The sequence below is a fragment of the Pseudogymnoascus destructans genome, assembly GCF_001641265.1.
Source record: "Pseudogymnoascus destructans isolate 20631-21 unplaced genomic scaffold scaffold_10, whole genome shotgun sequence".
NCBI lineage: Eukaryota > Fungi > Ascomycota > Leotiomycetes > Thelebolales > Thelebolaceae > Pseudogymnoascus > Pseudogymnoascus destructans.
In genome coordinates, this window is record NW_020167529.1 from 414,513 (window position 1) to 425,157 (window position 10,645).

The 10,645-nt window shown below is 52.9% G+C and overlaps 3 protein-coding genes and 1 non-coding gene across 4 annotated transcripts; 1 reads left to right on the forward strand and 3 right to left on the reverse strand.

Annotated features, from left to right (window-relative positions):
- Nucleotides 1-68: 68 nt before the first annotated feature.
- Nucleotides 69-2,456, reverse strand: CPA1 (Multifunctional pyrimidine synthesis protein CAD). Its single transcript, XM_024469705.1, has 4 exons — nucleotides 2,249-2,456; nucleotides 2,059-2,071; nucleotides 1,731-1,994; nucleotides 69-1,666 (listed from the first exon to the last, which is right to left on the reverse strand). The coding sequence occupies exons 3-4, from the start codon at nucleotides 1,908-1,910 to the stop codon at nucleotides 473-475; spliced, it is 1,374 nt and encodes a 457-aa protein (XP_024324208.1). The 5' UTR covers nucleotides 1,911-1,994; nucleotides 2,059-2,071; nucleotides 2,249-2,456; the 3' UTR covers nucleotides 69-472.
- A 924-nt stretch (nucleotides 2,457-3,380) lies between these two features.
- VC83_06100 lies at nucleotides 3,381-3,462 on the forward strand (the record flags this gene model as incomplete). Its single annotated transcript has 1 exon — nucleotides 3,381-3,462. It is a non-coding gene; the product is annotated as a tRNA-Ser (tRNA).
- Nucleotides 3,463-3,846: 384 nt separating this feature from the next.
- Nucleotides 3,847-7,626, reverse strand: VC83_06101 (uncharacterized protein; the record flags this gene model as incomplete). The annotated part of the gene is made up of 2 exons (XM_024469706.1): nucleotides 4,851-7,626; nucleotides 3,847-4,750 (listed from the first exon to the last, which is right to left on the reverse strand). Exons 1-2 carry the CDS (start codon nucleotides 7,013-7,015, stop codon nucleotides 3,847-3,849), a joined length of 3,069 nt encoding a protein of 1,022 aa, XP_024324042.1. The 5' UTR covers nucleotides 7,016-7,626.
- A 1,795-nt stretch (nucleotides 7,627-9,421) lies between these two features.
- On the reverse strand, nucleotides 9,422-10,645 carry VC83_06102 (uncharacterized protein; the record flags this gene model as incomplete). Its single annotated transcript, XM_024469707.1, has 3 exons — nucleotides 9,422-10,172; nucleotides 10,374-10,389; nucleotides 10,477-10,645. 3 exons carry the CDS (start codon nucleotides 10,643-10,645, stop codon nucleotides 9,422-9,424), a joined length of 936 nt encoding a protein of 311 aa, XP_024324040.1.

Here is a 10,645-nt window from a genome sequence, read left to right on the forward strand (position 1 = left end):
TTTACTTACTCACTTTGGCTTTTTGAATGATGTGCTGTGCTGTGTCTGTATGAAACGAGTATAATGTGCTGTATAGTGGAATTGAGGTGGGTAGGTGAGATGGGTTGCACAGGGGTTAGGTTAGAGACGGGTGGAATACATGGGATGTTGCACACACAGTAGCACACCCATCTATATACGGCAGGTAGACAGACTCCTCTATGTTCGACCTGAGAAACCCAGTGAGAAACACAACACACAGCCAACAAAGGCCGGGGGCGGGAAGAATCTAGAGCTTCGGATTGGGGATGAGCAATTCAGTTCAGTTCACAAAGTCCAAACAGTCAAAGACAAAAAAAAGCGTAAATTGCGGTATTGATCTCAATCCCCCAAACGCATCCAAAACAACCAAGCAAAGTAAAAGCAACGTAGTACTCCTATCCTCCCACCATAATCATCTCAACCCCATCTCTGCGTCCAAAAACACCCCACCCTAAGCCGCAGCAGCAGCCTTCTGCGCCGGCGCAACACCCACGCGCTCCTTAGCCAGGATATCGACCAAGAGCGGGCTAATCCTCTCCTCCACAACCGCACCAACGACCTTCTTCCCATCCTTGTAGCGACGCACGTTCTCCAGGTACATATCGAACAGGTAACTGCTATCCATCGGTCCTCCCTTGGCCTCGGGATGGAACTGCGTGCTAAAAATAGGACGGGTGGTGTGGATCATCCCCTCATTGGAGCCATCGTTCAGGTTGACGAAGTACTCCTTGAAGTAGTCTGGGAGGGTGGAGGTGTCGACGGCGTACCCGTGGTTCTGGGATGTGATGTGGCACTGTCCAGTCGTGCGGTCGAGAGCGGGGATGTTGTGCGCACGGTTGCCATATTTGAGCTTGATGGTGCGACCGCCGGCTGCAAGAGCGAGGAGCTGGTGGCCGAGACAGATGCCGAAGACGGGGACCTGGGAAGTCGCCATCAGGCGCTTGAGGTGGTACACGGTATCAGCGCAGTGGGTTGGGTCGCCGGGGCCGTTAGAGATGAAAACGCCGTCGAAGTGGTGCGCGACCTTGTGGATGGGGAAGTCGTAAGGGAAGACCGTGACGGAGGCGCCGCGGGAGACGAGGGAGCGGAGGATGTTCTCCTTGACGCCGCAGTCGATGACGGCTACGTGCATGTCGCCCTTGGGGGAGGGGACATGGAAGGGGGCTTTGGTGGAGACGCGCTTGACGAGGTTGATTTGCTCGGGGTCCACGAAGGCTTCGTCTTGGTCGGCGTCGTATTCCTCGCCGATGGTGATGCGGGCGAGGGAGGAGCCGCGCTCGCGGAGGTAGGTGACGATGGCGCGGGTGTCGACGCCGGAGATGGCGGGGACGCCTTCGCGTGCGCACCAGGCGGAGAGGGACTCGACGGCCGTCCAGTGGCTGTATTGGAGGGCGTAGTCGGCGACGACGACGCCGACGCACTGGATGTTGGGGGACTCGAAGTACTTGAGGAGTCCGAACTCGTCACGCTGGTTGGATGGCACGCCGTAGTTCCCAATGAGTGGCTGGGTGAAGACGAGGATCTGGCCGCGGTAGGAGGGGTCCGTCATGGACTCCGGGTAGCCGACGAGGGAGGTCGTGAAGACGGCCTCGCCGGAGATGTTGGACTTGGCTCCGAATGATTTGCCGTGGAAGACTGGGCCGTCCTGTTTCTCAGTTAGAAAATCTTCCTTTTGTCGTCTTCCCCCCCAACGCCACTTTTCAACATACCCTGATAGTGAACGTAGCCCGATCATGAGCAATCGGTGTAGCCCTTGGCCTGGTTACAGGCATAGTCCTTCCAACGGTCGGCTCGACGGTGGCCAGGAACCTAGCCTGCTGCGAGACCAAGCGGCCATTGAGCGCGATTCCTGCGCCCCTCAGGGCCGGCTTGGAAAAGCGAGCAAGCATGTCGTAGTAGAAGTTTTGTGTGTAAAGTGGTGGTATATGGTTGATCGACGATTCGTCAATTTACTGAAGCTTTCCAGATGTGATCTACGCAGTGGGTTAGCATGTTGTGCGGGATGTTGCGGTAGGCGGGGTTTGCTCGTGTGCGCACCTGAAATGTAATCCTATGACCGAGTCATTAGCCAGAGATCCCACGAAGCCTTTTCCGACGAGAGCAGAAAGAAGAAAGAGCCAGCTAAATAGTACGGTATAGATGAAGAATATCCAACACTCCTAGCGGTGACTGACACCGCCATCCGCCTCGACAACGCCGCTCGGTGAAGAAAAAGAGTCGCACATACCTGCGAAGTGAAGACTGACGGGCGCGCACTCATAGACGCAACGTGAAGAAAAACAGCTTAGCAGCTAATAAATGGGGGATATCATTCAAATATCCCTTGTATAAATGTAATTGGGCTTTTTTGAATTGACAGCGGTGAAGGTTGTTGTTTTAGTGGGGAGAATTGTGTTGGATTGAGGATTGGAAGAGGAAGATGGAGGTGGGACGACGAGATCGGAACTTGGTCTCGCGTAAAAAACTGCTGGTCCCTCAGTCTTTGTATGCACAAGCAAAATAATTATGGATATCGGGGCGCTCTTATTGGCTGTAATTGGTTGGGGGATAAGCGGTGACGGCTCCGACGGCCGAAAAAATCGAATTATTTGATTGGCTGAGGACGGATAATTGAGAATTAAGCCATGGTAGTGTGCTAGTCACGTGGCAGTCAAGATTTCGCCACCGACGTCGTTTATTTTTGATAATGCAGCATTATCAAAATGTTCTGGCCGGCGCGTTGGAAGACAATCAATGCCATTGCGAGGTTGATTGCTTTTTTATCTGCGGGATTAGGGGCACGATGGGAGAGGAGAGCTGGTGGGGTTGGACGTTGCCTATTGCTTTGAATGTCGGAATTCATCATTGAGCTTCTATGATCACACTTTCACTGTTGAATGAGTAGAGACGTCAATGTTTTATATCATTCAATTCTATCTTTCGTAAACCCACACCATAAACCAACATAAATCCCTATAAATTTCGATCCCGTTGTGCCCCAAACCCCTATTCCCATCGCATATCCTCGCATAATCGAGAAAGCCGTTGGTGGCACTGGATCCAGGCTTTCCTCACCAGCTTGCCCAGACCGCCACTTGGTCGATATTCAACATTATGGTAACCGCGACTTTCCTCCGCATCGTCAATGCCAGCTATCTTTCCCATCTGCTTCCGGTGTTGGTTCTCACAATGTGGGACTTAGCGATATTGGTCCTGCAGGGCTACGCACTTCTGCCCGCCGCCGGTGCTATTACTCCACATAAAAAAACCGAAAATTCAACATCAAGCAGCGGCATGTGCAAAAGATTTGAACATCCATAGTTTTGAATCCGAAGTGGTTTCTAGTCCCATTTACTCGCCACAATCACACAAAGTAAAACGGGCGTGTTGCCAGAGTGGTTAATGGGTATGACTAGAAATCATATGGTTTCGGCCGCGTAGGTTCAAATCCTGCACACGTCGTTTCAATACTTTATTTTTTATTTTTTTTGATTATTGAGATAAAAGTATCTACTGGAGCAATTCACCGGAGCAACTCTTATAGTTGATATAAATTCAGTCTCACGCCCAAAATGAGGTCTGTCTGTTTTGTAGGGAAGTAATAGTAAAGTAATATCATACCATCCCACGCCATCTTTCTACCTAGCGATTCATATCAATCATGCGCGCTTGTATAGTACTATGTATATCTAACCCAACACCCCATTCAATGTTTCGACCCCATCCAATCCATGCCCGAAAATACATCGAGGCGCTCTTATAAAACGTGACATGCTCACACCACATCTTCCCCCTCCCCTTTCAAATCCAACTTCCAACTTCCATCCCCCCCCCCCGGCGCACCTTCTACCACCTATCCGGCCCAAACCTCTCCCCCTCCTTAACCCCCAACCAACTACAAGCCCTCCAATCACACCCCCTCTTATAAACCTCCGTTCCCCACCAACTCCACCCCTCCACCCACCCCGGATACAGCACCCCAAAGAAGATCACCACGACCCCAAACGCCAGCCCGCTATCCAGCGCCGCACTAAGTGTCATCGTATACTTCGCCCACCACTCCGGCGCGCTCCTCCTGATGCGGAAGTTAAAGATATAGCAGGCGACTGCCCAGACACTGAAGTTGAGACCGGTAGCAGGTGGGATCCAGGACAGCGATCCGAAGAGGACGGGGAGGTTGATGTGCCGCACGATACTCGATTTGCTGTGTCGACTATACCACCACAACGGGAGGGGAGCGAGGGCGCCGATGAGGAAACACCATACCAACGGCCGGTACGTGGCGTTAGGCCCAAAGAACTCCCCCGGTCCGACAACACCCCAAAGTATTGATCCATTAAAATGCACCCTCGCCAGCGGACACGAAAACCCATTCACCGCATCCGTCGTACAAATCCCGCTCACATTAGCAAACATCCAATTCAACACACTAATCTGCGTCAAACTAGACACCAGCGTCGCAGCCATCTGCACCGAGAACAACAGGCGGGGAGGGATCTTCATGTAATGCCCTAGCTTGAGGTCGGAGGAGAATTTGATACCTTGGGCGGAGCAGATGTAGCCGTACGTGACGAAGACCATGTTTGCGACGGGGCGGCCGGGGAAGAGGGCGCCGCAGGCGAGTTGGTTGATGAGGTAGGTGGAGGAGTGTTGGTTGGTGATTGCGGCGACGATGCCGGTGGGGATGAAGAGGAGGGCGCAGAGGGAGAGGGCGAGGAGGAGGCCGTACCAGGGGAGGTGGACTGGGTAGCTGGGGGTTTGTTAGTGTGGGCCTTGTATACGCAGAGATGAGATGGGGAAGTAGGGGCAAAGACACGGAATGGGGAAAAAGGAGACAAGGAGGGACGTACTACTCGACCACGAAAATCCCAATGGCAGTCATGCTCACAAAAGTCGCCAAATACCACCACATCGGCGCATCCTTATACCTCCGCATAAGCCGATTATGCACATCCTCCTGGTTCAACGTATCCTCCACCCCCGGCTCAAGACTCATTCTCCTCCCCCTCATCCCTCTTCTTCCCCTCGGCAGCGGCGCCCCGGGAAGGGCTTCATACCCAATCTTCGCCTGCCCCCTCACCTCCTCGAGGGAGTTGCGCGACTGTCGAACGATATCGCGACCGTGCCAGCAGGCTGTGTGGGTGAGTAGGGACGCAAGGGCGGCGAACTGAAGGCCATAGCTGAGGATGTAGGTTATGGGCATGAAGACGCGGGAGTAGGATTCGTAGGCTGCGCGGTCGAAGAGGAAGTCGGGTGTGAGGATGCGAGCGACGTCGTAGACCTTGCCGGTGTTATCGAAGACGGCGGAGGAGAGGATGGGCATGTATGCGGAGTAAAAGACGTTATTGTAGTAACAAATAGGAGCTATGATCCACATCACCACCACAAGCCCGCCGACGACATTCATAGCTGCCCAGAACGGCGTGGTGAGCGGAGACCCGATGTAAGCGATCTGTGCCCAGTCGAAGGTTACGGGAAACAGGCCGAGACCCGAGGAGACGCCGAAGAGGTTGGCGACGACGACGTTGTCGGGCCAGAACCAGGTGATGACGCTGAAGTAGCTGAGGGCGGGCATGAGGAGGCCGGGGAGGAAGTAGAAGGCGAAGGCGGAGAGCCAGACGACGAAGAAGAATTTCCACCGTGAGATGGTCCAGCCGTTCGCGATGCTGTTTTCTTCTTTGTGGAGGGTTGTGAACATGGCTGCCGGCATTAGGGTGCCGGGCCAGATCATGCCGCCGGGGCGCACGAGGAAGCGTCGGCTGAGTCCGGCGAAGGCGTAGCCGAGGATTTGGGTCGAGAGGATTAGGAGGACTTGGTATGTGATGGTGACGGGCTGGTTGTAGAAATGCGTCTGTTCGACGATCACGTCGGTGGCGAAGGCGAATCCGAAGGATACATTGCTGGCGATGTAGACGCAGCTGTGCTCCTTTCCATTCCAGCGGCCTTGGGCGAGCCAAAGCCGTAACCGGTGCGGCCGAGATTCCTTGCCTTCTAGGGTCGACGACGTCGAGCGCTGTGAGTCGTCCGCGCTGTCGGTGTCGAGGGTAGCATCGTCGGATGAGGGCGACATTGACCAGTTGCCTTCTATGTATATGACTTCCGGATCACCTGGTCGCTTGAGCAACCTGTCCCACATCAGACCGAGAGGATGGACGAGCAGGAGCGCAATGACGGGCGTAATGGAAACGCTGGGGTATCTAAGAGAAAAAAAGAGATTTGTAGCCGATCCCATTATTGCAAACAGCATCGACAGCGTCCACATCCGCGGTGTGTTGATCGACAGCGACAGGTCGTCCAGCGCTGACACCGACGCCCTCACCTGCGAGTACCTCGAGTTATCCGGAGGATCCTCGTCATTGAACAGGTCGTCTGGGTCGGTGTCCTCGTCAAGTCCATCTTTTGACGAATGCCCCGATCCCGGCGAGACGGGCAGCTTCCCAACCCCAAACCGACTCTCCATTCCAAACCCCTCCACGCCCTCCATGGCCGCCGTGCTTGCCCCGAGTGAAATACTCTGTCTCCTCGTCTCCGTCGGACTCGGCGCGGCACCACTCCCTTCCGCACCCCCACCCCCACCAGCATCACTGCCACTTGCCCTCCTCCTCCGCCGCCTCGAGGAGCTCACTGTATGTCGGCTTGCAGCCTTCTTATGCCTGCGCCTCAGTATCTCCTCCTCCCCCTCCTCCTCATCCGTCGAGTGTCCCACGGGCGCAGCGCCATACGACCCCGTCCCCATCCCCGGACTGGTCCGGAGCAGCAGCGGCGCCTTCGACATCCGCGTGCTCTCGCTCGATGTGGTCTCTAGATCTGTTGTGCGCCGTGCCGCATCGTCTGGCGGGATAGCGAGTCGTGTGCGATCGTTTGCGTCGTCGTCGTCAGTGTCGTTGTCGGTACTGGGGGATATGGTGTCGAGAGAGTAGGATACTCCGTCGTGGGGATCATGGACGTTAAGCCGAGCAGTAGCACCATTCTTCGTGGTCCGGTTAGGGATGGGGTAGGTGGTGCGAGATGTCATATGCAGCTAGGCTGGCGGTGCAACATGACCAGCCTGATGGGGCCTGCTGGCGGTTAGGAGAGTGGGGATTAGCCCCGAGGCGCTGGAGAGGTAGCTGAGCTGAGTGTGAGACTGGACTGGGGGGGTTTTATTCGCTTTTTTGGGGGGCCGGCAGTAATGCAGGTTGCGGTTGTGTTATGCTGAGGACGGTAGTGAAGCGATGGGTCGGTGTTTCTGTGCTCTGGTGTCACTTGGGAGAGATGCATGCGATATGACTGTAGAAAGTCTGTAAGCTCTCTCTCTCTCTCTGTATGTATGTATGCAGATGTCTCGACCCAGTAGCTGCAGGATCGCAGCTATACAGATATGGGATCTGTATATTCCGAATATATATATATGTGTAATGTGTGTATTTGTCTATGTGTGGAAATGTGGGAAGTGGGAATGATGATGATGGTGGTGGTAGTTGGATGGTTGTTGAATCAATCTTCTTATCAGATGATCAGATTTGGGGCTTGGTGGTGATGGTGGTGATGGCATAGACCCCAACTTACTTTGCCCTTCATCACATGTTAGCGTCGGGGATCACGGGGTCTCCCAGCGAAAATGTGGGTTCTCTACAAACTATCGGCCAATTAAATCTCTGCCGGCGGAGAGCATAAATGCCAAGACTGGTAATGATGTACGGCAGCGGAGACAGCGGAGACACAGCGGAGACAGCGGAGAGCCATGGCTCTCTGTTGTCTCCGCTGTCGTACATCATTACCACTCTTGGCATTTCCGCTCTTCACTTTAATATTATATATATCCAGAAAATGCAAATAATCGCTCATACACTCACTCTCCCACTAGAGCGATTCAGCAGGTGTTAGACACCTCATTCGACAGTCCTGTATGTCGTTAGTGTAGACAATTTGACCAGGAACCCTGTATAAACCCTGTACAAACCCTGTACAAGCCCTGCTCGCTGTGAACCCACTATTTCCTAAATAGGAAGTAAGACTGTCGGCATCAGACAGTAGACAGTTTTAGCAGCTTGACCAACGATGTAATTGACCATTACCTAATGTAGTAATTGCCAAGCTGCCAAGTGATGCTAATATTCGCCGTAGCTTATAGTAGTAGTAGCCCCTTACCACCCCTGTAGTAACGCCCAATGTAGTAATATCATATTCAAACACTGCCTCCTGAAGTAGCGTTTGAAGCTGTAGATAGCTATATAGTAATAAAATGGTAACTCATAAGCAGCGGGTTATAATAGCTGCTGCAGCTGTTGCAATAGTATTCTACTATCGCTCACGCCAGCAGCACCGTCGTCGCTACCGCCGCCAGCAGTTAGCTAGGATCGTTCGACGGCCACCATATAGGCCGCCATTAGAATACCAGCGCTGCGATTGGAGTCTTGATACTTGGGGTGAGGGGTCGCCAGTCAAAGTGAAGCTGTATTTACGGTATGATAAAAAGCCCCTTTTCATATTCTAGTCTAATTCCTATATAGCTTCTCGATTGAAGAGATCCGCTGCCTCATTCCGCTCCTCCGCTTTGAGGAATTATCATACCGTCACCGAATTGTTGCTAGTCTGGAGACTGCGCTTTGTGTAGTTCTTGCCCGCTTGGCTTATCCAAGCCGATGGTGTAGCCATGTGAGAATCTTCGGTCGATCTATCACATGGTTAAGTATCGTATTCAACGATACTTGCCAATATCTTGTTGCCCAGTTTGGGCCGACTCTTAGTTGGGCCCCGCATCTATCATATGAGAAGATGCAAGCGTTCTCAACAGCCGTAGAAGCTGTTGGTGGCTGCCCTAGGATCTGGGGTTTCGTTGACGGAACCTTTCGAGGATTCTGTCGGCCTGCTGGAAGTGATGAAGCCCAGCGGGCCGTTTATAATGGCCATAAACGCCAACACGGCCAGCAATGGTAGGCCATCGTGACGCCTGATGGGCTTGCTTCGTCGTTATGCGGACCCTTTCTTGGTACCGCAAACGACTGGATGATGTGGCTTGAGTCTGGTTGCGAAGACAGACTCAAGCAATTGATGGATCATATGGAAGAGCCCGAATGGCTCTTCCTTTACGGTGATCCAGCTTATCGATGCACAACGGGTATTATGAGCCCCTTTTCGCATCCAAGAGGCAGACGACATCTGCCTCTTGATGAGCAAGCGTTTAACCGCTCGTTATCATCTGCGAGAATAGCTGTTGAGAACTACTTTGGCCGGACTCAACAGCTATTCTCATATATGGCCTTTAGTAAAGGCCTTCGATCTGGAAGTCAACCAGTTGCAGCGTACTTCGCTGTAGCTATTCTACTCACGAATTTCCATACCTGTATTCATGGCAATTTGATATCACGGCGCTTCAAAGTAGACCCGCCATCAATCGAAGCGTATTTATGTATTTAAACTATATAGCTACATACTTGTTCTACCCTGCTTCCTCTCTCCCTTCTCTCTGTCGTATCTGCTGCATAAACGAAGAGAACATCACCATCTGTTCTTTTCGTAAGTCTTCAAGCTGGGCAGCAATTCCAGCTTGAATACGCTTCTCCTGTTGCTGGAGGCACGCTTCTAACTGCCCCTCGATATCGTGAGGGATAGTTATCACTTGTGAAGGCGGTTCTACAACTGCCTTCGAGAAGTTTTCCATAACTGAGAAGAAGCGCTCGTCACGGCGCTCTTCACGGTCATGGAATACCTCATCCTCGTCAAGTGTAGTAGCTTGGCGCTTTCGAGGCTGACGAGACGAGGATGAGGAGGAGGATGGTGGCGGAGAAAAAGAGGAGGCGTAGGAGGAGGCGTAGGGCTGGAGTTGGTCGTCATCGTCGTCACCAATAGTGATAGCATCGTTTGCTTCACTACCAGCTAACTCCTGCGCTTGGAGAGTTGGTATACGGTTCCGGGGTGATGGTAAAGGGGGGTTGATAACCCGCTTCTCTTTCATCGCAGTAAGGAGCGAAGCGCGGGCCCGAACGCTTGCTTCAGTCTTTGCTCCAATAGCTCCTCGATGTTCCCTCCGCTGCTGTATAACTGTAGCTTCAGCATCAAGGACAGCAATCCAGCTGTCCTCGTATAACTGTCGCTCCGTCCTCCCATCTTGCTCGCCGGTTCCAAGCTCAGCAAGGTATTTCCGGCGGGCAGTAATACTCCTCCGTAGTACCCGACTGTAACGCTGACTTCTAAACGATAGAAGACACAGAGGTTCTCTTGCGTAAAGGTTTACTTATCAGAGGAGGCAGGGGATCAGACACAAAGGCTTCAAGTAACACGTTACTAGTATATAACAAATACTGTATTGAGTTGAGCACGAAGCTCCTATCTAAGGAAATACTATCTACTTATATAGTGGCGTCGTGCCTAGTGGACTCTTGGGAACTCACTCGAGTCCTCGGAGTCCTGGACTCTTAGGACTCTTCTCATCATCCTGCGAGTCCGTCACGTGATACTTTCGGAACTACTATTCCCCGCTGCCCCTCCAGGTACCAGGGCCGGTCTCATGCGACCTCCCTCCTTCCTGTCCTGTAGTTGGCCAGCCTTCTTGTTCCGTCGTAACACTCGCTCCCTTCCCCTGGGCATTCGTCTCGAATCCTATAAGTACGTCCATGTCCCCGGGACTCTGCTGCTCCTCAGCGAGTCCTTCAACATGCAACAT